Here is a 27,707-nt window from a genome sequence, read left to right as displayed (position 1 = left end):
ATCTTGGGGGTCCTGCGGGGAAGTCTCTGGACTCTCACGACACAATAGAAACATAACAGCAAACCAATGTGGTTCAAAGCTATTAGTCTGCTTTACTGCTAAGCACTACTGTATCTATACAGTTATACATGCTAAGTATGGCTAGTGAGCTGTGTCTGCAGGAGCAGCATGAGTGCTACTCTGCTCTGCTCCCAGATTTGACAGAATGGAATTTAGCTTGGTCCAGATGGAAGCGTTAACTGGGTCTGTCACCTTCTGAAGATCTTCAATCAGTTCTCTGAGTGGAAGCAATTCGAACATCTCCTTATCGCTCCTGAAAAAGATTTTGCATAAAACAGTTGGCATTTGGTCACTGAAAATCAGCGAGTCACAGCAGTACAGGAAAGACACCACAGAAAAATGACTTATTGAATGAGGAAAAACTTGCATTGCTTTGGGAGTTTTGTACAATTGTCTCCCAGCTGAACGTTCTCAAGGGACAGAGAGAAAAATCTTGGCAAAAATCATCAGGTACTGTACTTCCACTTGACTAAGTGCTATTGAGACACCATACAACGAAAACCTAAGGAAAGGCTATGAGGGGATTTCCCCAATGAAAAGTACAAATTCAGAAATGGGAGGCATTCAGAAAATCCAGAATGATACCAAAGGCAAACGTAACAATGACATGATACAAAGCCAGTGACAAAAAGAGAGAATTCACTTTCAGGAGTATTTCAAGGTCCAGTTAAAAAGATTCACGGCACCGGCTGTAAGATCATCTTCATTAAAAGCAACAATTAGAAACAATCTGGATTTCTGGGCCAACTTTTCTTTTAGTTTACTTCCAATGACAGCTGCGATTCAAACCAGGGTATTTCACAGGAAAACACAGCTTTCCCAGAGTTCAGATTTCTTCCTAAGAAAACCCAACAAATCCCAGAGCTCTGGAAATAATGAACTCTAAGGGAAACAACAGCTGAGCTCAGATGCCTGCTTTGGGAAACAAAACAATCCCATTAGGTAACACACCCATGAAACCCAGCAGCACGCTTCCACTGACACAATAAAGACCTGTTTCAATTAACCCATCACCAATAAGCAATGGAAACCTCTGTTCTAAAGTTTAACAGTCCCCCCGAAGCCTGAACTGCCTCATGGCTATAAATTGTGCTTTATCTGGAAAATGTCAGCTTTGTCCATCTCCACTGTCACATGCAAGAGTAAAAGTCCAGAGGCTTTTACCGAGTAAAATGTTTGTCACCGACAAGTAACTGCTAACGAAGAACATCCGACATTGCATGCTCCAGTGCAGACAAACAGCAAAGCAGAGGTTTTGAAGGAGGAAGAGAAAGGTTCCCACGTGCACTGATCTCTCCCATAACCAACAGAATAATGGTGAGAAGGGATTACCTTATAGCAGAGAGGTGCTGCAGTACACCCAGGAGCTTCTCCATGTTTGGAGTGTCTAGCCTGCAGTTATGAAACAAGGCAGAGCAGTGACGGAAAAAGGACTGGTTACTGCAGGCTGCCAGGAAGGACTGTAAGGAACCTGCAAAAGAAAAGGGTGTTAAAAATCACTCCACAGAAATTGGGGCAGAACAAAGTAGACCGGTAACTGATGGCTTCTGAGGGCTTCATATGCAACCATGAGAACAACGGAATAGCTGGGCTGGTTCTGGGCACATGGTGCACAACTCAGGTGGAACTCAGAATGGCGCGGCATTGGCTGCACCTACAAAGGACCCAGTGCCATCCTCCTGATGTGGAGTACATCTCACCAAGCATTACACCATGCATGGAAGGCAACAGTATCTGTGGTTGGCACTGTCAGATGCACAAACTGACCAACAGCAATCGCCTTGAGTGCAGAAGTGGCACTGTGTGAAGAGGCAGCAGCCCGGGCAGTCAGTGTCTGCAGGGTGCGTACCAAACAGCCACCCTGAACACATTCCTGCCTGTCAGTAAGCCCCCAGAGATATGGTCAGCAACTAAAGAGCCAAATCAAACTGACAGAAGGCATACTGTAGGTTTACAGTCCAGCTTGTGTCCAGCACTTTGAGGTGTGCTTTGTCAGAGCAGTCCAATGCTTTGGTCAGTTAGTGCTACAGAACAGAAGCAGACAGCGACTTGTGTGTGGGCAATTGATTCTACCAAAGAGAGAAGCACTGCAGAAAGCTTATCTCCAGCTGCTGAGAAATCAGTTCCCAGTCCTACATCCATTCAATTAAGCACTGCTCCTCCTTCCCCAAGGAGGATCCTGTATGAGAAGCAACATGGCAAAACGTGACCCTCTCACAACATTACTCCATCATCCTTCCAAATCGAGGCACCTAGCATCTCAAACCAACTACTGCCAGATGTGCTGCTGGTGGAATTCTTCTTCCAAGTCATGCCAGATATGACCAATCCTGCTCAGGTTTCGTGTTACAGTTGTCTGTTTCCTAATTACTTTGTTACCAAGCACAGCTATGAGGGATTTAAGGAAATGTTTTGTAGTGAGATAAGTGGCAGACATCTCCTAACACAATGCTAGGGCTGCTGACAGTGAGAAAGAGAGATGCACAGTTGAGAAATGCACCTTGCAACTCCAATCACTTGTACATGACACAAATGAATGCTAGTGACAGATTAGGGTATTCATAGAGAAGAATCATGCTGCTTTGTGTTTGGCACTTCTGTTTACCTCGCTTGTTGTCATCAAAACTTTATATCCTTATTTAACATACAAATATATCCCAGCTTACCAGATTCTGTGGCCATCTGATGTAAGCCATCAAGAGTACTGGATAGCTGTTGCTTATTGGCTGTATTTAGATGATGTAACAAGACAGGCATGCACTGATATCTCAGAAATAAGGTCTTTCCTTCAGCAACCCTCAAGTCCCTGCTAAGGGAATGAAATGCCTGCTCCAGGTAATTCACTGAAAGAGAGTAGAAAACAAGCAATACAGTTTCTCCAGTCACAGTTCTGCTAAGCAATATCTGAATATTTATCCTCAGAATTACTTAAATATATACTAAAAAAAGTCAAATGGCTGACATGATGATTAACATTTCAGCCTTTAAATCCTTGCTCTGCCTCATTTTCTTCCTTAAAAAACAGTTGGGAGAGGACAAAAAAGTCCAGCTACACCTTATACACCAAAGAAAACACAAAACCTTTCCAGTATCTTCCTTAAGAAAGAAAAAAAAGTTGGAAACTGGATAGTTTCGGACCATGGAGGCTTCAACATCTATCGGGAAGCCTGTATCTATTCAATAGAGGGAGGCCTCCATTGAAGGAGCAAAGGGCTCATTCATCTGAATAAGAGCCATGATTTCAGGACAGCAGCTACTGCCATTCCTCTCCATTCAAAGCTGTAGTTTAACTTTCACTGCATCTATTTCATGCAGCCGTCCATTAGTTCGGCAGTGCACTAAATGATGCAAAGAATTTAGATCAAGGGAAACAATCCAATCTTCTTAATTTCCTGATGTGAATTTTTTCCACAGCATCTTGGAATAGCACTGATCACCTGTGCTGTACAAGTGAAGTACAAAGGAAGAAATTTCTTCAGTGGCAAAAGTTTAATTACAGTGCCATGTGCTGAGACCAACATCTCAAGGGAAGCAGGATATATGCTGAAGCCAAATGTGCTACTCCACCACCGGTTTTCTCAGACATACCCACGAACACCACACATCTTTTTGATCTATCTGGCCAGGGATCTATAACAGCAGAAGCAGAACATTTATAGCTAACTATACCAGGAAATAAATGCTTGGCACTGCAGCTGACTGGCCTTTCAAGGGACAGGTGAAAAATCCACCAGCTCAAAGAGGACAGTGATATTTTAGAACAGCTGAAATTCGCTACTTATTTCACTTGACAGAAGAGAAGTGCTGTATCATTACGTGCAGAAAAGATCTTGGTTACAGCTGTAGCAATAGTTTGAAAGAATTACTGTCTCCTCTGTTCTCCTCTATCACACCGGCCATCTCTCTGAATGAGTTGTTGTATTAAAAAGGCCACATACATTACAACATGAAATGAATAATAGCAAGGTTCATATTTGTTTCAGTACATTTGGCTGTACAAGGAGGTATCATTCAAGTGAAAGGCCCTTCACTAGGAAAGCATCACGGACACTGTGGTAACATGGAACTGCTGGACTTTGTCCAGCTACACACCTGGAAAAAACAACACTGGAAGAAAACTAAAATGAAAATGAAGGGATCAAAAAATAATCACAGAATCATAATTAAAATATTCAGTAAAACCCAGAGCTTACCTCGTGTCTCTATTGTAAGCACAATCATGGTTGACAGAAACCTCATAGGCATAAATGGACTTGTAAAGAAGAGCGCTGATTTGGATCCGCTCTTTGCGCAGCAGCTGGAAGATCCATGCACACCTCCATTACTTCTTATGCCTATGAAAATACCTTCAGCAAGTGTTGTCATCGTTTCTGCCATTGTTGGGTCCTGTATCAAACAGTATGCATGTTGAGTGTAAGCATGAAAGCACGTGAAGCTCCCATCTACTCTGTTCCCCTAAGGATTACATGAGAAATAGCAAGTGGCTCAATTGTGCATCACAATAAAACCTGCACAGAGGATACTGCTTGCGTTACAAAAGCAACAGAACGCCATTAGCACAGGGCCTTATCAACACTAACTGCACAAAGAGACCGAGGAGAGAGGGCCCATGATATGCTGATGTTATTTGAGCTGCCTCTGGTTGCAGAGGAAACCCCGGTTCAATCAGTGCTACCTATGCTGTCCTGTGCAGGTGCCTGAAGTCATGAGCTGCAAAAGCATTCACAGATCTAAACATGAACGTTAAGAACTCCGTTCAGGTAAGGCACAGTAATTCAAATTGTCATCGTAAACTGTGCAGAAATATTACTCCAGAATCAAACTTTCCAGTGTGATCATTTAAAACAGCTTCTCCTTGTCAAGAGAAACAACAGGGAGTTCAGAGGGACATTCAGCAGAGAACAAAGCTAAAGTCCCCATGCTGCTTTGCTGCAATTTGCCATCAATTTCAGCTGATCTCACACAGAAAGCAAACAAAAACATACTTCCTTTCCTAACTCCCAAGTCTGCTAAGCACATTTATAAAAATGTATTTCCTGAGATGTTTAGACACTATTGCAAAAGCAATTGCAGATGTATGTGTATAATCAAAGAACATTAAGACGTTATAATTATGAAACAAACAAGAGAGTTAGGCAAAGCAGATTATAAAAACAAAAAGAGAATAGATGGGACACTTACCCATATCCTGAGACTCACTTATGAAACTCCAGCAGAACAGATCTCCAGAAGAGATCCTTCCCCACTGGCAGTCAGCTCTTAAATGGGTCTAGGAGAGGTGCAGTCAGGCTCCACCCCTTCCGGCAGGTGAAGGCAATTCACCTGTGCTCCCATGGCTGACTCATGGCTTGCCTCAGGTGATCAATCAGAGGTTCAGGTTGTGATTCAGCAGTTCCCATACAGTATGTAAAAATATGTTTTGATACACAGTGCAAAAATCAATAAAATGATCTCAGAAAGTTCAGTTTATGAGAAGTGGGTTTTTTTGCCCAACTTTTCCATTTCTCTGTTACAAATTGATGTTTAGCAAAGACAGCCACGTTTCTATTATACATACACCCTGAAAATATCCACTTTCTATGTGTATTAAAAATACCCGAATATCTGCAGAGAATTTACCTTAATATCATTCTCTAGCTGTCTTACACACCAGTATATCAGCCTAATCAGGGGCATGTGTAGTTTAGGATTCACAAACGGCATCCACTGCAGCTGCTCCGCAGCCATAGGCAGAAGCTGTAAAAACACACAAAGGCAAACTTACATGCAGAATGTCAGCTTAGCGTGTGAGCAGGCTACAAGTGACAGCAAGCCTCCAAAAACCAAACCCCAACAAAACAAACCAAAACCTCAAATTACTCCCGGAGTTTGTCAGATTGCACGTGCAAGCACTCACTGGTCAGGGCCTGTAGAGGTAAAGAATTCCCTCCTCAGACAGATTTTAAGTTACACAGGTTTGCATGCAAAGCAGAGATATGGCGTGTGAGCTCAACTATCAAAGTCAATACCAGTGCTACAAACCCTTCACAGAACAAAGGAAAGCAGTAAAAGCAGAACTACAGAATACCGCATTGATTTCCAAGCCTTGTTATCCCCAGAGAGATGGAAGGAAGGGCTTTCAGTAGAGCATAGCATCATCTGTTATCAGTCATTAACTGAAACTCTGACATCCAACGTAGACATTAAAATATTTTGAACTAGGTGCGAGCATCTCTGTAGGAAAACATGAATTCTATACAGTGTTACACACAAAATACAAGATAAATCACCAGCTGGCAAAAGCCAGCCACTGGTAATAAAAGGCAAGTTGAGACTGAACACAACTCTTTTCCTTCAAAATGATGGCTCTGTTTTATAAGTGACAACTCAGCCATTCCATCTGACTGCTGCGATTCATACTGACTTAGTAACTGTCGTTCTGCTTTTGTTACTCTATCCGAGGTCTATACAAAACAGGCTGACCTTTTCTACTCTCACAATAAAATCAGTCGATATATATGTGACTCTGAAAACACATGAACCAGAGCAAACTCAAGTCCCTTTACCTTCAAACACTTCTCCTGGATGTAGGTTCTTTCGCTAGACTGAGGTTTCTGAGCGCCCTTTCTTTCTTCTTGTCTCTGGAGTTTGCTAAGGTGCTCATCTGAGATCCAATCCATAAGAACAGTCAGGAGCCCATAAACTTCAGAGTTCGGTGGTAGTTGTAACACATTCACATCATCAGCTATTTCAGCTTTCAACTTGATGACCTTCTAAACCAAACAGTAGCAGACGGACATGCCTGCCAGAGCACATTAGTTCTGACAAATTATGCATCATTTAACGGAAAAGGAGACAAAGCTCAGGACAGAAGTTACCAGGAGCTCATGGAAAACATTATCTCTGAGGAAGCAGTAATCTGGAACAGGCCGTGTCTGCTCTGCTGGGCCTCGTATCTAGGGCTTGAGAAGCCCCCTCTGGCTGCGGGAGAAATACGGGCAGCTCCTTGTTAAAAAGGAGTCTGCAGACAGCTCCCACTTGGTACAGGTGACCACGCCATCACCTGCACGGACTTGTCTTTGTGTCAAGGGCCAGCAGGGAGTTCTCATGTGAACTTGGTTAGTTAGTAGAGATCTTCTCTTGTAAGCAAACTAGACCGCAGCTTGGATGACCACAAAGGAGGAGGATGAGCAGAATCTAATTTTGACAGATGAGAGAGAAGGTGAGAGGGAAACATAGCAAACAAATAAAAAGTAGATACATACACAACATAAAATTCAGAAGACAATTTTAGCAGCAAGCTTTACTCTTTCCATTTACTGTCTGCTTCCCCCAAATAGACTCTATTCTTTCTGTAACCTAATACTTATTAGAATGAAAAAAAGTAGCAGCTACGTTTTCGTATTTCAACAGGTATACAGAGAATGTTCCAATGCCAAAAGGCTTTTGAGTGAATTTTTCACCTTACCCAGTTCTTACCTTATCCCCTTTTGATGCTGCCCTCACTTCTTCCTGCATGAAAGGTGTCGTCTGTTGTGCCACTTCACGGGTATCCTTATACATCTCTGCCATTATAAACTGATGTTTCCACTGCAAGAAAAAAGAACCATGAATTCTATTTTACTTCTTACCTATGAAGGAAGCATGCACAGATAAGAAAAAACCTTACTTCCAGATAGCTGAAACGAGCTTCTCCTGTCCTTATTTGTTCATTCAAGTACTTCTTCTGAACAATCTCATCATTTAACTGAAAGAATTCAAAAAGACCCCAATTTCAGGGAATGGAAAACTTTTTTTTGTAAACAACTCTCTGAAATCCTTCGACAGAGTCCCTGAGCAGCAAAGAGTTTAAATAAACACTTCTTCTTTCCATAAAGAAGTGACATAAAAGAACACACTCCAAAAATGTCTAAAGATTCAGAAACAGAGAAGGTGAAGGTGATTTCACACATTCCTGTCTTGGACTAACCAAATCATCAGTTTTGCTAACATCCTGTTCAGAAAACGAGCATGTTAACTCAGAAAGTTGGAAAGTTACTGATGGCAGGAAATAATTCCTCTTGCCTGTTTTCTCAAGGATTCATTTGCTTCTCTGAGGTCGTCCCGACATTTGGAGATCTCCCTCAGTGACGTTTCTAGCGCTTGCACTTCTGCATCCTTCTGCTGTGGAAATATCACATTTCAAACATGATTAACCGGAGTATTCTAGAAACAACTACAAGCTAAGTGGCATTTCAGTATTCAAATAACTTCCAAAGAGTTTCCATTTCCAAATTGCAAGTACTTTAAAGAGATAAGCATAAAAGCTGGCAAACACATGGTGGCTTCAGATAGCAAACACCAAGCTAAATGGCACATAAGGCAATAAGCATCCTTAAACTACCGCACCTCTTTTAGTTTATCCAGGCAGGCTTCTCGCTCCCTTAGAGCGTCTTCTCTTTCCTGGAGCTGGAAAAATCAAGGGGAAAAAGTTGAAATGGCTCCAAAACCCATTCCATTTTCACTTAATTTCAATTTTGCCCTGCCAATGGGGTTTTGTTTTTATTTATGGTGTGACACTACAGCTGACTAATGTGATTGATATATCTTTGAAGTAGTATAATTCCATAAAATACACTGTTTTTCTTTAAAATCTCTCTCTAAAATCTATTAATCCATACATTCACGGTAGGAGGAATTTTACTAGCTAAAGCCTTTTCTAGGTTTGGATACAGCTGTAACTCCTTTCTCTCCCTGAGCACTGTAAGATCTGTGCCTCACTTCCAGTGTTAGAAAAGACCTGAGGCGCAGTGAAAGGAGTTAAATAAAGTTTGCTGCATGTTTTATTCATCAGAAATTGAAAATAATCATGTTTTAGAGGTTTGAGAATAATTCTCTGAATTTAGTGACAAAACCTTTTGTAAGAACTTCATTCTTACTTTCATGTTTTGAATTGTAACTTCTGCCCGAGTGTCTTCTGGACCCTCATCTTCAGCACTGCTGCCAGAGCTCCAGGGAGATGCAGAAGGAACCTGCAGAGGCTGGCCTGTCTTTTTCTCCCCAGGAGCTGGTTGGTTTTCCAAAGTAGCAGTACTTCCACTTTCCAATTCAGTCTCGCCTGTGACGCCTACCGCAAAGAACAAAAATTTGTGGAAAACAGATGATGAGGTAGCTTAATACGGCGACAATCTTTGGCACCTACATTTTAAATTATCCTAATGATACCCAGATCATCTTAAAGTAAGATACTTTTCAAATAGCACCATTATGTAAGAGTGGCACGGGAACTGCAAATTTGCAAGGCTTGGTTTCTATTGCTACCAAGGAACTCCCATGCAGTGGTGAACATTTCAGTCTTGCAGTTGTTTCTACTACTAGCTTCCTCTGACATTTACTTCTTTTTCTGATAGCTCAATATATGCCAACTCTTCCTAGTACACAGAAATTCGTATCCTCAGAATCAGACCTCATCTGTTCTAGTATCTATCCAGATTCGGTTACAAAACACTGAAGTCTGAGGCACAGTCAAAATAACCATAAGCACCTAAGCAACCAAGATCAGTCTTCTGTGCTTGTATTTTTGACTTTAATCAAAAGATACAGCTGTATTTTAAAACAGTGTACTTTGGTTTTAAGCTATTGATTAACTGGTAAACTCATAATGTACGAAAACTATCTGCAGAAGTAGCAAACATTCATAGCTGTAGACCATTCTTCCACCCCCAGGCCCCAAGCCTTTCCATGCATCTTGCAAAGCTCAGCTCTCCGTATTCAGAAGAATGGCAGAAAGTCTCCAAGTAGGAAAACACTTTGACGCTCTTATTTAGAGGCTCTCTAAAACGTACATTTCTCATTCAGGTTGCACATAAAGCTAACATTTCAACTCACTGATGCTAAAACTGCTGAGTAGCTGCTTTTCTGACTCCAGCATGAGTGTTTCTAAAACTATCCGTCTCAGGAAACTACTCCACTTAACTATCCTAGTTAACCCCAGAGCCTAACTGTCCCCTAGATTTAAAGCTGAAATGTGGGCATCACAGAAGCACTGTGTTTTCAGACACACCTTGCAATTTCCTTTCCCCTTTTTGATCACTGGAATACAGTCTTCCATTACGTTTCTTAACAGCTGTTTCATAGTCTTCATGGTCTTTGTCTTATATATAGGAAACAAGTGGAAGTTCTCAGTGACGCTCCAAATCCAGAGAAGTCTAAGCCTGTTAAGCCCTTCAGACTTACAAGCCCAGCAAGCATACAAAACTTCTGCATACCTATTGAGAGCTTTACACATCAGCAAGCAAGCTTCCCATTCCTATTTGCGTACAGGTGCTTGATTACACTACTGACAGCTCTTCAGCCGAGAGGTCTGGCATAGGTTTTGCATTTTCAGAAAAAAAGCATCTTGGTAATTTTACTAAGAGCACCACAAGACAGATTTGGAAGGGAGACACACGATCCTTGCCCAAAAGGAGGATGGCAGGAGTACCACTGCCCTATATCAGCATCTGTTGGTTCTAATGGTACGATACCCTTTCTCCACAAAAAAAAGCAACACAAAAATCAACTTGGACTCTCCTTACCATCATCCTCTTTGGGTATGTATCCGGGCTTATTCTTATTACAGAAGAATGTTGAAGGCAGATTCAGAAAACCAGCAAGAGCTTTCTGCTCTGAGGTAGGTGTTAGCTCGTCAGCAATTATAACATCATCAGATGGTGGATCGTCTGATGGCGCAGTTGTCATCTCTGCTTTGGACAGAAATTGAGCAAAACATGAAGACTGAATTCCTTCAGAACAATAGCAGCATTAACCCCACAATGCCCTTATTATTGAGCTGAATTATTTCTTAGGTAGTTAGAAGCAGATTTGGAGTCTACACATTTTCTCTTTGTCCACAGAAAAAAAACAGTCCAAGTTACAGAATGCTGGGACAGACAAGTTACAGACCGTGCCGCAACGTAACAAGTTCCAATCTCTGTGCCCAATTACATCTTACACTATTGCCTTTGAAATTCAAGGCTCAGATCAGGAACAAGCCTGCATCTTTATACTGTCACAAGGGTCAGTTATATCCTCACACCAAACAATACAGGATTACGGAGAAGAGCCATAGAGGTGTCGTTTACAGAGGTGGAGTAGCAAAATTCAGGCAGGACTGAGAAAAAAAAGAAAAGCTGTCTGCAGCAACATGTACTACTGACTAGCTATGAGTGTTTGAAATCCCAGAAGACATTAAACAGCAACTTGTTTCAAATTACTCATGGGAAATCTGTGCTTTTTACTAACTAATCTCAACCTATTACCAGGGTGGCTGCTACTGAAACTTTCACTGTTCAAGAAGTCATCTTTTAGTTCCATGCTCCCGAGACAACCAGAATACTGCTCAGTCTTTGAAATGCAACAGACAGATATATAAATATCATATATATTAATATATTTACAAGGTATAGAATAATCCACTGAACGATGGATAGTAGCACACTAGGTTGACTTTGCAAGTTAGGATTTTTACAGGAACAACAGTTTTCATCATTTGTTTGTTTTGGACTCGGCATACAGAACAGCTATAGAGAAAGCAGTTCTCAAGTAATTCTGAGTGGTCTTTGGAGCATCTACTTGTTCAAGTTTAAAGGAAAACTGTTGAAGAGATGCTTTTGTATTAGCTTTGCTTGGATTCTGGCAGGAAACACGCTAGGAGGCAGCGGGTTCGTTTCTCACCATTCCAGTCCCACTGACCTTCCATTGTAGCAAAGCCAGATCCAAAATTCTCTTGTGCAGCATTACGGCTGGCTTTGAAACTTGCAGCACATTCAGTTAATGGGGGGCCACGTGTTTCCCACGGAGCTGGATTTGGGCTTTGGCACAAAACACAGTTCTTTGCAGTTGCTTTCTTTGGAATAGCAACAACATACCTGTTAAGGGAGCTTCCTGAAGATTTTGTGCTCGCTGAGAACCATCAGAACCATCTGTTCCACGGCTTTTAGCAGGCCATCGATGAGATGATACACTCACACTGGAGTTATTACATTTCATTTCCTGAATGTCATTCTGTTAAAGACAGTGTTTCAATTAAGAGAACGTAAAGGTATTCCATAGGTATTTGAAGAAAACCTAAGGAATGATCCCTACGCTCATGCTGTTTAAAAGCATGTTTAAGGTCTGACAAAAACAAGAGTTAACTGCTGGAATAATTCAAGATCTGCTCGTCCTGTACAGAACTCTGAGACTGTTCTCCGAAGCTAGAAAAAGCCCAGAACCAAGAGGATGATAGCTAAGCTGATGAAAGCAGGACTCTTTCTTGTTCACACAGTCCTTAGAAAGGCTCCCTCCGCATCTCTGAGTCCCCAGTCAGAGTTTATAGGCAACAAGTTTTACTCTCGCACTCAATTTCAGCAGATGTTTAGAGCAGATGTTTTCATGAGTCGTGCACTAGTCCAGTAAGAATGTCTGTCCAATGCTTGGATCACCAAGTACCTACCGTAACAAAAAGATCAACTGTTCTTCATTGAATATAGTGACAAAGTTGTTTACCTTTAAAGCCTCCACTTGCTGACAGAGCATCTGAAGTAAAGACTGGGCATCTTCTGCCCACTGAGGGAGAGTTTTAGGAGAAAACTGGAAAAAAAAAAAAGAATGTACTGAACTTTGAGTTGTTATTCAAACGTAACGTTTCCCTGAAATCATATGGCTCATGTACCTTGTAGCTGTCAGTTGGTGAGAACAATAACTTCTTAGGAAATGGAATGGAATGTTTTACTCCTGAACCTGCAGCTTGAGAGATCTTTCTGGAGGAAAGATCCCCCTCTTCCTTCTCTTCAAATTCTCCAAGTTCCTGGATCACTGCGTTCAGCATTTCTGTTAAAGTTTCAATAGACACTGGCAGCTAGAAAATTAATTGAAATGCAAGTCATGATTGAAATCCTTCCTCAGAGCAAGAGGCTACATTCTGAACTCTGGTAGAACAGCTCACAAGGCTTTCATTTACAAAAAGACAGAAATGTTGTTAAGTTTTGTTCCTTGCTTTTTTTTTTTTTTTTTTTTTTTTTTTTTTTTTTCCTTCCCAGCAAAGCCCAACCTCTGTTAAAATTAATGTAAGAGGACAATTCACACAAGCCTGAATTCTACTTGGAAACTATCAACCACACTAAGAAGATAGTGGGAAAAAGCTATTTGTTTACATAAAAATTGCCATTTGCAGGAGTCAAAACATTGCATGTTCTCATGTTGTTAGAGAAATTTCCCAGAATATATCAACCCACTGGAGTTAGGCAAGTTATTTGTCTGGGGGAACAAGTAAGTTTTCACTTGCCTTAAAGCAAAGGGCTGCAAATGGTTTCAATTTGAAACTATAAGCGACACCACTGCATCTCTCCAAACAAGATGTTGAGCAAGAATTACTTACTTTGTCAGCTACTGACAGATCTGAGGAGAACTCATCAATGATCTTCGTTAGGTAGTGCTTTCTTTTAAGAAGATAGGTTTTGTGTTCTCCTTGTTCTTCTGGCAAAACATCACCATTCACAATCTCCTCTGCCTTTCTTTGGCAAAGCTAAGCAACAGCATTTGGATTAATAAGAATCAGTTGGAATGCAAGTAACGAAAAAGCATTTGGGGTAATGCAGGTTAGAAACCAACCTCGGCAAGATTCCAGTATGAAATCACATTCTTGATAGCTTCAAATGCTAGGAAGGCATCATCAGTTTTGCCTTCAACCGCATCCAGCACTGCAAATGCTATTCGTGCCTCTTCTTCATAGGCTGCAACCTGAAAGACCTACAACCAAAGCCAAAGATAAGTCATACATAACATATGCGTGCATACTTGGAACAGCTAGTGCATGCCAACATCCAGGAAGTAATCAGGTCTTACTCATCTTCCTCTAAGACAAGAAAATACTTTTTCAACAAAGTTGGTGCTAAGGGAGTTCAGTGTCGTCCAAGCAGATACAGGTTCACATCTAAGAAAAGTTCTCAGAAAATATTTTTCCCCCTTCATCAGATACATTCTGATACTACCAAATCTCATCGTTAGCACAATGCAAAAAAAAAAAACAAACACCAACAACGAGTACATAACAAACAAACAAAAAAGCCCCAATGTAAATGTAAGTGTCTTATTTGCAGCTGGGATGGAACTGTTTCCTTCAGCGTGTCTGGTATGATGCAATGTTTTGGTTCTAGGAGAAAAGCAATGTTGAGAACACACCAATGCTTATAATTCCTGCTAAGCATGTTGTACAGAGCCAAGGCCATTCTCAGCTAAGGATCCAAAGACTTGGGAGGGAACAGAATTAGGACAGCTGACTTAAACTGGCCAAAGGGGTGTTCCGTGCAGGATGACATCATGCTTAGCCATCTTCCAGGTTAAACCACAACCATAAGCTTGTATATCAACATATAACCCCCCCTTACTCTAGTCTTAGATCAATCAATCTGCACCTGAATATCCACATTATGGAAATGTTTGAAGAGAGGATCAGCTGGTTCAGGAATATTTTTGTTCTTCTTGATGGTTTCTAAACTAATCAGAATTTTCTTCCAGTAGTAGACACTTCGTCCAATGTATTCCTTCTGGTCACGGAAAAATTTCAGGCTAGCACCCTGTGAAGAAAAGAAATAGAAGCTATCTCAACAAATTCAAAGCAAGTGTTACTAACACTTATTTGCCCTGGAGTAGTTGTTTTCTTGAAAAAATTCAAGAATTGTTCTCTGACACTTGTGGTAAATTTCAGGAGGTCTCTGCTTAGAGTTATCAAAAATGACATACAGGGAGAATACAGCACTACAGGTCAGTGCAATGTTAAGAGGTAGTGAGGGAGAGCGTACCTGATAGGTTGACTAGAGAAACTAATTTACCCAACAAAGTTAATGGCAGTTCTCAATAGTACCTTCTCATCTGATTTTGTTTACTTTGTGTGTTCAGTTTACACAAGGAGTGAAAAAACAGATTGTACATATTTAAAAATAATCTTAGCTCACTGTATTTTGCAGGCTTCTTGCCCAGTGTATAACTAAGGCAGGCTGAAGGCCATGCTTCTCCAGCGCTCACAGAGCACTTAATCCATGCTGTACAAGAATCTTCAGTTTTGTCACTGATTCTGGCCTGAGGATCAGAAGAAACAGTTACTAATTATTACTAACATACTCAGTTAGTGTTTTCTCTTTTTCTTCTATTCACATGTCACTTGTTTGATGAAAATAACAAGCAGCTTCGGTTCTAACCTAGCTCTTGTTTGGAAATGCTATGCGAGAAACATAAAGCCCATTTTTAGAAAGCTCTTAAGTGTCTCAAACCCCTCTTGCAACAAAACATTCACATCTGAAACAGTCCAACCAAGCAAACTAGATTTACTCAATCTATGGGAATCAATTCAGAAGCTGTCTAAAGCTTGTTTCAAATGTTTCCAAACTGAAGAATTCTTACGTTGTTTTTTTCTGCATAAAGGCACGAACAGCATCCCACCAGGATCTTTGCTTCTCAGTATAGTACTCTTTGCTCAGCAGCAACGGTAAGAAAGGTGGCCGATGCTTTTCATTACGAGTATTAAACTTCTCCTGCAATTCTAAGTTGCTAGTGAATACCATCCCAAATAGAAACACCTGTTAAATAAATAAACCAAAGAAAATATTAGGTACCGAAAGAAAGAAAAGAAAGGAAAAGAAAAGAAAGGAGAAGAAAAGAAATAAGAAAAGAGAAAATAGCATTTAAATGCATTTCAGATCTTGGAAAGTGTACTGACTTCAAGGTCCAACAGGCAAATGGATTCAGGAGCATCTGTCTCAAGTCTTGATGTTTCTTGGGGCAAGTGAAAAAGCTGTTTTAACATTTGCCGCACTGGGGGTAAGACTGACACAGAGTTCCACTGCAAACCAAGCCACACAAGGTGCTGGAGACTACCGTTGTGCATTCGAACAGCACCTGTGCAAAAACAAAGCAGTAGCAAGTTAGTATCTACGTCCTAGTGAGGAAGGCTAGCATCTGATCAAAGCTGGGTTTCATTCCAAGAGAAGTAAGGAGCTCTGAAGATTTCTCCCATCCTAGGAACTTCCTAGCAACCTCTTCCCACCTGTTTGCCTTTGTCTAACAAGCTGGAACTAAGCCTTTTGAAAAGCAGATGTAACACTCTTCAAGTGATTTCTCCGTCTGCTTCTATTACACAAACAACTTTTAAAGGAGCAATACCAACTTCACAGAAGCCCACAAGGTAAGCACACTGATACATTCACTGTTTCTGTCATATTTCTCTTTAGCTCTATCTATAAAGAGAAAGGGCCATAGGCCTTATTGTTTTGTATCCTGCTAGGTCGCTTTAGATTCCATAATCTAAACACTTCTGAAAACTAAGAGCTAAGTAGAAGACTACTTCTAATGTTCTTTCACTCCATTTCAAAGCCAGACTTCAAGTCTCAGCAACTCAGCCTAGAATTACTTCATTTTTATGCTTGGAATTCTTCAGAAGCAGGCGTGACAGTACCACCTCTCAGCAACAAGCATTAAGTGAAGCTTCATGCACATCACTCTCTTGCACTGAAGAAGGCTATGCTGAACGGCTGTTACAGCCCCACAGAATCACAGAATCACAGAATCGTAGGGGTTGGAAGGGACCTCCAGAGATCATCGAGTCCAACCCCCCTGCCAAAGCAGGTTCCCTACACCAGGTCGCACAAGTAGGCATCCAGGCGGGTCTTGAACATCTCCAGAGAAGGAGACTCCACCACCTCCCTGGGCAGCCTGTTCCAGTGCTCCGTCACCTCACCGTAAAGAAGTTCCTGCGCACATTGGTGCGGAACTTCCTATGCTCCAGTTTTCGGCCGTTTCCCCTTGTCCTGTCTCCACATACCGCTGAAAAGCGTCCAGCCTCGCCACTCTGCCCCCCGCACCTTAGATATTTATAGACCTGGATCAGGTCTCCTCTCAGTCTTCTCTTCTCAAGACTAAACAGGCCCAGCTCCCTCAGCCTTTCTTCATAGGGGAGATGCTCCAGGCCCTTCACCATCTTTGTGGCTCTCCGCTGGACTCTTTCCAAGAGATCCCTGTCTTTTTTGTACTGAGGAGCCCAGAACTGGACACAGTACTCCAGATGAGGCCTTACCAGGGCAGAGTAGAGGGGGAGGATCACCTCCCTCGACCTGCTGGCCACGCTCTTTTTAATGCACCCCAGCATGCCGTTGGCCCTCTTGGCCACAAGTGCACACTGCTGGCTCATGGCCAACCTGTCATCCACCAGGACACCCAGGTCCCTCTCTGCAGAGCTCCTCTCCAGCAGGTCATCCCCCATCCTGTACCGGTGCATGCGATTGTTCCTCCCCAGATGCAAGACTCTACACTTGCTTTTGTTAAACCTCATCTGGTTTCTTACTGCCCAGCTCTCCAGCCTGTCCAGGTCTCGCTGAATGGCAGCACAGCCTTCGGGTGTGTCAGCCAATCCTCCCAACTTCGTATCATCAGCAAACTTGCTGAGGGTGGCCACTACCCCCTCATCGAGGTCATTGATGAAGATGTTGAACAGGACCGGTCCCAGCACCGACCCCTGGGGAACACCGCTGGTTACAGGTCTCCAACCAGACTCTGCACCGCCAATGACAACCCTCTGCGCTCTGCCAGTCAGCCAGTTCTCAACCCACCTCACTGTCCACTCATCTATCCCGCACTTCCTCAGCTTTGTTATAAGGATGTCATGGGAGACAGTGTCAAATGCCTTGCTGAAATCAAGGTAGACCACATCCACTGCTCTCCCCCATCCACCCAGCCAGAGGCAACAAGAAGGCTACGCTGAACGTCTGTTACAGCCCCATCTCTGTTGTTGCAAAAGGAAGGAGTTACAAAAGCTCCTCTGACACAGTCATGCTTCAGCTGAGTTAAGAAAGTAACACGGCTTACCAATATCGTATTTAGTAAGTTCCTCTTGCATTGGTGCTCGTGTACTGACATGGCCCATCTCCTCTGTGCCAAGGAAAGAACTCTCTCGAGAAGCTCCCCTCCCAAAGAGGCTTTCAAACAACGTCAGTAAACCCCTTGTGTTGGCAAAAGATTCCACAGTCTTTTTCAAGAAATTGTCCTTGCCACGGCTTAAGCTCAGCAACATATGACCTAGAAAACAAGCATGGGATTTCACATAAAAGCACTGACCCCAACAGTGGGCTGCTCTTGCTCCTTAGGGTTGGGAATCGAGCCGCTTAACTCTTCAAGTAACTATTCATAAGATTAAAAGAGATCTATGGAACTTTCTTAAGGATTAATTCATATTACCAGACTGGCTTTTGCGATCACAAGCCAACATTTCCAGCTTGTCTAGACCAGCAGGATCCCCTTTTGTTAGTTTTGACTTTGGTTTAGGAACCTGGAGAAGAAAGGAGAGAATTTGTCACAGCTTCTTCACAACAAAATGCAGATCGCTTAATTTAGTCCTGAACATTAGGGAACGTATTCTTATTTCTAGCACAAGAAAACTTTAGAAAAATACACTCATTCTGAAGGTACTCTGCAACATATCAGTGAAGAAAACGCAAACTGAGTAATTTTAACTACTGCCAATAGCTGTAAGCACACACATGAGAAAGTAATATTCTGAGCACCAGCAGTAGCGAAGAGTGGAAAATTAATTTATTTCATAAGGCAAAGAATTAAGCCTGTTTAAGCTCTGCTGTCTGTGCAGCAAGAATGTGGGAGCTACTCAGTTTGCTCCTCTCTCTTCCATGCCAATAAGCTTAATGGTGTGTTTTTCACACAGAAAAGGGAACAGACTGTAGGAAATGCACCCATCAGCCTTTAAGAGTCGTTCTACTTCTGACAAGAGAAACAGCTGAGTATATACATATTTCCTCCACATCATTTGAAATCTGTTAGAGGCATGCGGAAGAGTAAGACTTAGTGAGGAGGGAGCCTTTACAAACACTGATTAATCTTGGGAATACAGGCATTCCACACACGTACAGCAAGAGTGGTCAAGAACTGCATTAACTACAGGCAGAAAGTGAAAAGTGACTTACGTTGAAACTTTTCAAATAACACAGTGCTGCCAGTTGACACGCATCGCTCCACTGCACCTCACTGTTCTGGGCCAGTTTGAGCAGAAACGTCCCAGCATGCATGTATAGCTGTCCTTTCATTTCCAAGACGGTGTGAGACAGCTCCTCAGCTTCTCTCACATACTGTTTCACAGAGTGAAGGAGACGATCAAAGCTAGAAGGCAGAAAAGACTCATTTTCAACAAAGTCCTGGTAAAAGCCATCGCATGCTTTGGGTCAGTGTTATTTAACTGTGGACCAAGCAACTCGGTGACTCAACTGCTACTACCACCTCAGTTGTCTAAACCTGAGTTGCACAAGAAAGCAGGACAACAGCCTCAAGTTCCCAAAGCACTGACCTTCACTTATGGAAGTGAAATCAACGGAAGTCAGTAGAAGTCAGTATGAAAGAAAACATAATGGGAAGAATGGAACACAGAATTTCACCAAGAAATTGTCTACAAACATTGTTTTGCACTACTCCAGCCGTGCCGCAGGTGATATACCTTGAAGTCATTTGGCTTAGCTGGCCTGACCAGTTTTCCCTGAAGAAGAATGCTCTTACTGGGGGTGGCCTTCTGCTTCCCATTTATATCTACAATTCTTCATCATATCATATCTTATCATATCATATCATATCATATCATATCATATCATATCATATCATATCATATCATATCATATCATATGCGGGTTGTGTTAAGTTGACCAGGACAAAACTGGTCCACAAATGTCTGTGATATCTGAATTAGATGCTGAAGTATAGAACAACGTTCTCTTACTGACGAGACAGAAGGCAACTGACCCAGGATATCACCAAGTCTTCTCCAAGGCTTGTAGCTTGGACAAATACATAGCTTGGGCTTCAAGCCTACTAAGAACCTTTCTTTGTGGTTAGTACAGAGAAACTCCTCTCCTGTCCACAAACTGGTTACTCAGGGAAACTGATGCCTGCTAGATGTTCTGTGACTCAGAAGAACATATTCCGCTCTGGATTGCTTCTGTTTGTTTGGCTTTTAAATGCAGTAAAGATAAAACAATACCTTTCAAGTGCCTCTCTGCACTGACGGACATCTCCCGAAGCAAATTTCATTTTAATAAAGCTAGAATGAGCCAATAGATGACCGCTTTTGATAGCTCTCCAATTCCTTGTATTAGATTCCAAGTTCTGGGCTGATTCAAGGTATTCCTAAAGAATAAAGTTCATCAGAGGATGAGGAACCACCATCTTTCTGTGAAGACAAGGACATTACTTCTCCAGGACACAGTGCTGTGGGAACGTAAGGAAAAACTGTTCAGAGCAGCAGCTCTGGAGTCGGGGGGGCTGCACAGAGCAGCAGCTGCGGAGCAAGATAAGCGGCATGAGAACCAAGGACACCTTCAAAGAAGAAAGAACATCTTACGGCTCTGACTGGCTAAGCACCTGTGTGAACGGTTAAAGAATGTTGTTGCAGAATGCTCTGTTAACATGTATAAATAGGGTAGTGCTTAATAATAAAGCAGACTGATAGCTTTTAACCACATTGGTGTGCTGTTATGTCTCTAGCGCATCCTGAGAGTCCTGAGACTTCCCCACACACTGCTACCTAAACCACTTTCACAGGTGAGGCATTAACGTATCCTTCAGCAGTAGAGTTCCACGAACTCTTTGAACTCAGTTCTCTCCCTGAGGGAACTGCTATATCTAGCTTAGACTTGAAGTCAGAAAATAAACAAGGTTTAACTTTAGGAAGAAAATCCCTGTTAAACAACTGGCTTCAACAGACTTTCATTTCGAGGAGTTAAATCACTCGAGCAAGAGCTGTCACTGGAACAAAACTGAGAGACTGTGACCAGTTTTGAGGATATGGAAGATTATGACAGAATCAAAAGATGATTAAATACCTCAAGTGTCTTTACGACACAGGAGCACCATTCCAAGCTTGTCTCCAGAGGTATTTTCTTCTCTGCCTCCTGAACATGGAGCACAGCATCTTGCAATTTATTGCGTGAGCGGTACAGTGCAACAAGTCTGATGTTAAGGTAGACGTCATCAGGTCTTGCATGGAGTTCAGCTTGACTCACATAAAAGAGCTCATTCCAGCCATCTTCAACTTTATATTCTTGTAACTTCTCCTATTAAACATGAAGGCAACATAATTTTTTTTCCGCATCAGTCTTTTCAACCATCCACATTACCTGACAGTTTGCTCACCTCCACTACACAGACTACAGACTTGCTGGAATTACTCCAACATCTTAGAAATGAGATAACAGGGGAAAAAACTTCAGAGTGTGCCTCTTGTAGATGCTAAGTTAAGACTGTCAAGCTGTTTGAGACAGAGACAGCACACCTTGTTACAGAATAGCTGCTCCAAACAGGACAACAGAAAACCAACAGAAGCCTCTAAGAACCTCTGTGTCCCTGCAGCTGTGCTACATAAAACTAAGTGCCAAAGTGACACTGCATAACTGAAAGCATTTACACAGTAGTTGAGAATGACAGCACTTCCTACATTCTGCATTTTTAAACTCAAAAAACTAAAAAGCAGCTTAGTCACAACAGACACATCAAATATTGCCTATCTAAACTCAACTTCTTGGATATTATTGCTGACAGTTTCCCCACATTTTTGAACGCGTCAACCTTCAAACGCATGGGAAAGCCCAGAGCTGCAATTTTCATGCAAGCTAAACAAAAACATCAGACAGCAAAGAAATTAACATGTAATAGATTTAAGATTCCTAATGCTAAACTAATTTAGCCAAGGAAATATGGTGAGAGATGACTAGATGACATGCCAGAAGCACCCAGTCAGATACGGAAAGTTTCTTCAAGGCACAGAGCAGAGATGAGAAGCTGGAATTTACCTTCAATCTGAGAGCAGCAGCATTCCCAGGGAGCAGCCTGGCAGCTTTCTCCACCCAGTATTTTGCTCTTCCATCACTGGTGTCTTTATTGCAGAATAGCTCCGCAATCTTCAGCACCAGATCTTTCTGTATTGGGTTCAGCTCCAGAGAACGCTAGTTTTCCCCATGCACAAGCAAGACAAAAAAGGTTACTGGGACCTTGATCTTGCAATCCGGATAGAATGAAAATGGGAAAAGAAAATAGGAAAGAAAATGATGGCCATTCCACGGACCCAAATATTCCAACTACAACTCTCAGTAAATACTTTCTGAATTCACTGTGAAAAGGCCACCACTAGATTATAGCACTCAGATAACTGCTGGAATTCAGAAGAGACTGAGGAAGAATGCCAAAACCAGATCCTCTTCCTCTACAGCTGCTTACTGCTGTATGTAGGCAGCTGGACTATGACTTCTCGTCTAACTCAATATGGAGACTTATGGAAAAAAAGAAGAAGTACATCATCAAGGGCAAGAGCGCTTCACTCTGTTGGCAACAGGACTTTCCAGCACACCCGCCCCCTGCCCAAAGCCTGAACAAAGGAATTTTGATCGAGACGTTCACATGTATGCACTTGCCTAATCAGCACTTTATTTGCCCTGCACCTCTCTACCTCTGAAACAAAACCACCACCAGCAACAAACAAACAGTGCCACTGAAAAACACCCTCGGTCGAGTCTTCCAGTTGCAACTAGATTACCATCATCCCTGCGAGGCAATTCCACCGCAGGCACAGACCCTTAGTCCAAAGGGCAACAGTAAGACTATCACAGCAGCTACCACAAGGATCAAGTCAGGACACAAAAGAAAGAATCAACTGGGAAAAAAAAAAAAATTAAAAACTGATGCCAATTCTACCAAAAAAAGAATCCTTTTTTAAGTACGTCATAGACAGATGTGGCAATAAAAAATGTACATCATACAATTTAATTTGTCCACAAACAACACATTTTCTCTCTGAGCTTAAGGAATGCACAGCACAGATGCATTTTAAAAGTCCATCTACAAAGGAAGAAAGCTGGACGTTACTGGGAGTCACTGGAGCACTTACCTTGTAACACCCAACAGCTTTTTCTGTCTCGTCCTGAGCTTCATAAATTTGTCCAAGAAATCTGTGTGCTCTGGGATCTCTCTCTTGGACACTGAGATAAGTAGATATATATCTACAGAGCAAGAAAACCCAGAAAGATCAATACTCTCAATAATTCAAGTCCCCCCACACCATATAGCTAAAGCTAAAGGGAATTTAATCTGTCCAATGGAGAGCAGGGCTACATTTCTTTCTAGATACTTGACCTAGACCCTAATGTGAGAAACATTACTTTTACGCGTACCAGTGCTACTTATTTGCCAGCAAGTACTGACGTTCATTAAAAAAGCAGCAGCTCACAGAACGAGATGCATCATATGATGAAATAAAAGCCACTTCAACTCCATGATTTCTTTGGTACCACATAACTAATGCAGTTGCTCTTTTAGAAGGATTTCAGTGACACCCAATCCTTCCATTTACTGCTACCTTAAAAAATGGCATGATCGTGATCTTGATTTCTCTACTTCAACTAGCTTTTCTATTACACTTTCGAGAACAGATCAACCACGTACGTCAACATGTATTACCTTTTAGCAAGCTCATATTCTTTTATTTCAAAATACAGCTTAGCACAGATGAATCCTTTCAACGATTTCTGAATGGAAAAAGAAAACAAACATGACAGGCACATTTCAGATGTACACTACTTTTAAAGTAACTGAACAGGGAGAGCACTCTTCTTAGCAACGCATAACACTGCTAACAGTTAATTACCATTACTTCTTGTATTCAAGTCTCTGTTTCTGAAAGAGACGGGATTAAGAAAGAAATCTTGTTTCCAATCACGGGCAGAGGCTACCGAAGGAAAACTGAGGCGACTAGCAAAGCAAGTGACCGATCTTTACACTTGGTACATTTCACAAACACTTCTGACCAAAGAAATTAGGAGAATGGGTCCGCTACAGTTGAGCTTTTTGTTATTGCTGCTGTTGCAACCTAACAGTGTTGCAGGAGAAAACAAATCCTACAAACTAAGAGTGAAGATGTTACCCCAGCTCCTCCTGCTCATGCTTCTGCCATCTTCCCCTCCTGCCGGCTTTGCCATCTGCTTTGCTTTTTGTACTTTCACTTTTGTTTCCTCCTTCTACCCCTCCATAGATACCTTTGGAGACTTACGTTTCACCTTTCACTCACGCAGTGCGTGTTGTGAAGGGGCTCAAAACATCAGAAATAGACTACCGCATCCAAAAAGCAGATTCTGCCTGCATGAAGGAGCTAGAGAACTAGTAAGTCACAAGCAAAAACTTCACGTCAGACGTAAACTAAGTAACGTGAAACAAGTCTCTGTAGTCTAGATACGCCTGAATTTCATCTCCAACCCTCTTCCCACCCCCAAATAGGGGGGAGAAGTTATTCACGCAAGTCTCCCTTGCTTCAGTCTGTATTCTGAAGTAAAACAAGGACACGCTGACATACGCCAGAGCGTATCATGCTTGATGCATGATCATGCTTGATGCATGATCATGCTTGACATCTCCTTGTAAACAGGGTTAAAAAGAAACTTCATCAGACACGTTGGCAGCCTTGAAAGGCCCTCCCTTCCAAAATCAACACAACAAGAAAACCAGTCACTATTTCCACCACTGACTGTGCTAGACAGTGAGTTGTAAGCATCACTGCAAGGATGAAACCAAACCGCAGAACTTGGCCTCGAGCACAACAAGAAGAGAGGCGATGGTTTTTGTTGAGCCCAACAGGAATCTCAGAACGGTTAAAGAGCATCTCTGAATTTGGCAGCGGTACGCTCCACACTGTGTAGTCTAAACAGCACCCAAGTCAGCTCAACAAAACCACAGATCTTTGTTGCTGTTGGAAAAGCTCAACATGAAGATGCACGCTGCCTCGCACTAAGACCCTGCTGCAGAACGGCAGCCCGCGTGCATTCACGCTCTGCAACACACTGCCGAATCTGCTGCCTCTGCAATAAAACCCACTCACAGCAGCAGAGCAGCACCTTTGGGGATTAAATAGCTCCCACTAACTGCATTGGTTGGCTCTCTATGACCTGTGCACCGTTTCCAGATCGCAGGGAATCATCTGGCTGCCAGGGACAGCAGCAAAACTCTACTGGCCCAGCTCTTCCTCTCTTTTTCCTGACCTTCCACAGCGCTGCCACACAGACAGGAATATCAACCACGCAGCACGTGAAAGAAAACCAGAAGTTAGGAACACCTGTCCCCTGTTTGGGCTCTTCAGTTCCACAAAACCGGAGGGATCCGTACGGACTCACAGCACTGGGCTCCTTGTAAATCTGCCGAGGGCTCACCAGTTTGAAGAGCGCACAGCCCTGGCAAACCATCTTCCCAGCAAGTCAGCTCCGTGCCCTCCCACACAGCCGCTTCCCTCAGCTTCCACTCCCCCTGCCATCCGGCCTCCCACGCACCGGGCCAGGCCACGGCCACCCCTCAGGCCCGGCACCCGCGGGAGGAGCGAGGGGGCAGGACGGGCAGGGAGCAGCCCCCATTGTGACCCGGGGGAGGCTGCAGGAGCTCCACTGGCGGTCCCAGCCGGGCCCACGGCACTCACCTCTCTAGGAGAAGAGGCGGCGGACCGCACAAAGGCAACGTACCGCTCCACCTCGGGCTTCGTGCGCCACGCCATGGCACCGAGACCAGCCCTCCGGCCAGCACTTGTCGTCGGTAGAGCGCTGGCCTCGCCACGGGAAAGAGGAAGCGGCGGGAAGCCAGCAGTCGCGCGTCGTGCACGTTCCTGCTCAGCACTCGGCCAAACACCTCTGCCGAGTGCTCCGTGGGTTCTGAGCGCTGCGCCGCGTGACCTCACAGTCAGGTGGGAAGCCTTGCTCACAAGGGAACTCGGCTGCAATGTCTGTCACCCAACTAAGCCTGTTGCCGGGGGTCTGGGCGCTCAGTCTTGCCAAAGAGGCCCGTGCTACACCAAAACAGATGGCACAGCTCTTTCTGCTCCTCCTTGAACCCCGGACAGGGTTTTCAGGGAGAAAACCAGAACGAGAAAGAGGAAACCGGACGTTCCACCTGACTGCTGCCTACCCCAGATTATTCAAGGGCATCAAGGCTGGACGTGCTTGCAGTGGCTCTGCAGACCTCACCTCCGGGGTGGACACATCGCCATATGAGTTCCCAACTGCTGGGACGGGTTCTCCAGATCCTTCCTGCAACCGGGGCTCCCCAGCAACTGTGAATCTGGATGATGATAAAGGAGCAGGGCAACTGGTGATGCATCTTTCTTAATCACTATCACTACGCTACATGTCGTTATATTATGACGCGGTAACGATTAGACCCACTGCACTGCTTATTTCCTTTCCTGCTAAGCTTATCTTTTCACTACAGGGCACTGCTTTCTTTTTGTATTGCTTTGAAATAGGCAATAAAATAAGCTTATGCTTTCCTTGGTGTCTACGTCCTTCCTGTTGACCCAGTCAGTAGTGAAAAAAAAGGTAAAAAATAAAACGCAAGTGAAGGTAAGGTCGCGCAAGGGAAGTTAAGGAAACGGGGAAGGGGAGGGAAGAGGCACAGGGAGGGAACAGAGTGAAGGGGAGTGAGGGGAAAAAATAATAAAAATCTCTCTGGAGGAAGACCAACATCTTAAAAGCATGCCCAGAGGGATGCAAGGGAATTTGCAAATGTGATCAAAGTTCTCGAGTCCTTACCCTGGAGTTCTCTAAGGCTCCTATCCACCAATAAAAGTCATCAACACGAAATATCTCCACAAACAAACAAACAACAAAGAAACAAACAAACAAAAAACCCATATCATGTATTTTGGGGTGGTGCCATTCAGAACGGCAGTTTGGGATTTTCCATATTGACTATTTACAAAAAAGGTAAGGTGGAGTATCTCCCTTACATTTCAGACACTCAATGAGAAAGTCTGCACAACATGAGAAACTAAAATGGAAATGGAAATGGAAATAAGGGAAAGGGAAATGGAAATGGAAATAAGGGAAAGGGAAAGGGAAAGGGAAAGGGAAAGGGAAAGGGAAAGGGAAAGGGAAAGGGAAAGGGAAAGGGAAAGGGAAAGGGAAAGGGAAAAAAAACCTTGCTCTTAGTGCCTAGAGAGGATGTTCCACCGTACATCTGCAGACTTTCTGGACAGCAGGTTTTATCTTGAAATGACTAATTTCCCTCTGCTGAACAGAAATGTCAGTTTGTTTCAGAAGTTCTTCAATTCTACAGAGTTCCCAGAAATCACTGATTGCAACCCTCCTTTTACCTTGGCATTTTACCTCAACCTTTATAGACGTCACAGAGACCAAAGCACGGCTGAACAGATTTCACGGTTGGGCTGCGGTTGGATTTGATGATCTTGAAGCTCTTTCCAACCTGAGCAATTCTATGGTTCTGTGATCCCATATCCATTCCAAGTCCATCCCATATCCAGAGCCCATCCCATCCATATCCCATTTCCCAATATCCCATCCCATATCCATATCCCCACATCCCAATACCAAATCTCACATTCCAATCCCACATTCAACATCCTACCCCACGTGCCAATCCCACATCCTATATCCCACATCCCAATTCCAAATCTCATTCCCAGTCCCTCCTCCCAAGCCCATCACCCACCTGTCCATCTCAATCCCTCATCCCAGTCGCAATCCCTCGTCCCCAATCCCAATTCCGATCCCAATCCCACCCCCGATGGCAATAGAGAGCACCCCGAGCCCCCACCAGCAGCCGCTCCGCCCCGCGCCCGGCCTCTCATTGGTTGGCGGCAG

The 27,707-nt window shown here is 43.1% G+C and overlaps 2 protein-coding genes across 3 annotated transcripts; both read right to left on the bottom strand.

Moving 5' to 3' along the window:
• Positions 1 to 65: 65 nt before the first annotated feature.
• LOC149918355 (coiled-coil domain-containing protein 138-like) lies at positions 66 to 6,612 on the bottom strand. 2 transcript variants are annotated; one of them, XM_090136761.1, is made up of 5 exons: positions 5,680 to 6,612; positions 4,254 to 4,446; positions 2,727 to 2,903; positions 1,393 to 1,531; positions 66 to 313 (listed from the first exon to the last, which is right to left on the bottom strand). In XM_090136761.1, the coding sequence occupies exons 1-5, from the start codon at positions 5,785 to 5,787 to the stop codon at positions 142 to 144; spliced, it is 789 nt and encodes a 262-aa protein (XP_089992887.1). In that variant the 5' UTR covers positions 5,788 to 6,612; the 3' UTR covers positions 66 to 141. The 2 variants fall into 2 exon arrangements, with proteins under 2 accessions (XP_089992887.1, XP_089992888.1); XM_090136762.1 differs by lacking the exon at positions 5,680 to 6,612 and adding an exon at positions 5,242 to 5,603.
• On the bottom strand, positions 5,710 to 27,675 carry LOC116238491 (RANBP2-like and GRIP domain-containing protein 8). Its single transcript, XM_090136760.1, has 24 exons — positions 27,200 to 27,675; positions 26,073 to 26,166; positions 23,533 to 23,600; positions 22,964 to 23,075; positions 21,873 to 22,025; positions 20,907 to 21,137; positions 20,066 to 20,211; positions 19,005 to 19,197; positions 18,265 to 18,355; positions 17,896 to 18,105; positions 15,755 to 15,933; positions 13,651 to 13,788; positions 13,418 to 13,564; positions 12,713 to 12,898; positions 12,547 to 12,630; positions 11,928 to 12,063; positions 10,596 to 10,763; positions 8,958 to 9,145; positions 8,428 to 8,487; positions 8,104 to 8,202; positions 7,709 to 7,786; positions 7,519 to 7,629; positions 6,606 to 6,703; positions 5,710 to 5,796 (listed from the first exon to the last, which is right to left on the bottom strand). Exons 1-23 carry the CDS (start codon positions 27,205 to 27,207, stop codon positions 6,608 to 6,610), a joined length of 2,976 nt encoding a protein of 991 aa, XP_089992886.1. The 5' UTR covers positions 27,208 to 27,675; the 3' UTR covers positions 5,710 to 5,796; positions 6,606 to 6,607.
• Positions 27,676 to 27,707: the final 32 nt, after the last annotated feature.

The sequence above is a fragment of the Phasianus colchicus genome, chromosome 3 (assembly GCF_987193195.1).
Source record: "Phasianus colchicus chromosome 3, bPhaCol1.hap1.1, whole genome shotgun sequence".
Taxonomy (NCBI): domain Eukaryota; kingdom Metazoa; phylum Chordata; class Aves; order Galliformes; family Phasianidae; genus Phasianus; species Phasianus colchicus.
Note: the sequence above shows the minus strand (reverse complement) of the source record. Positions and strands in the feature narration are given on the sequence as shown.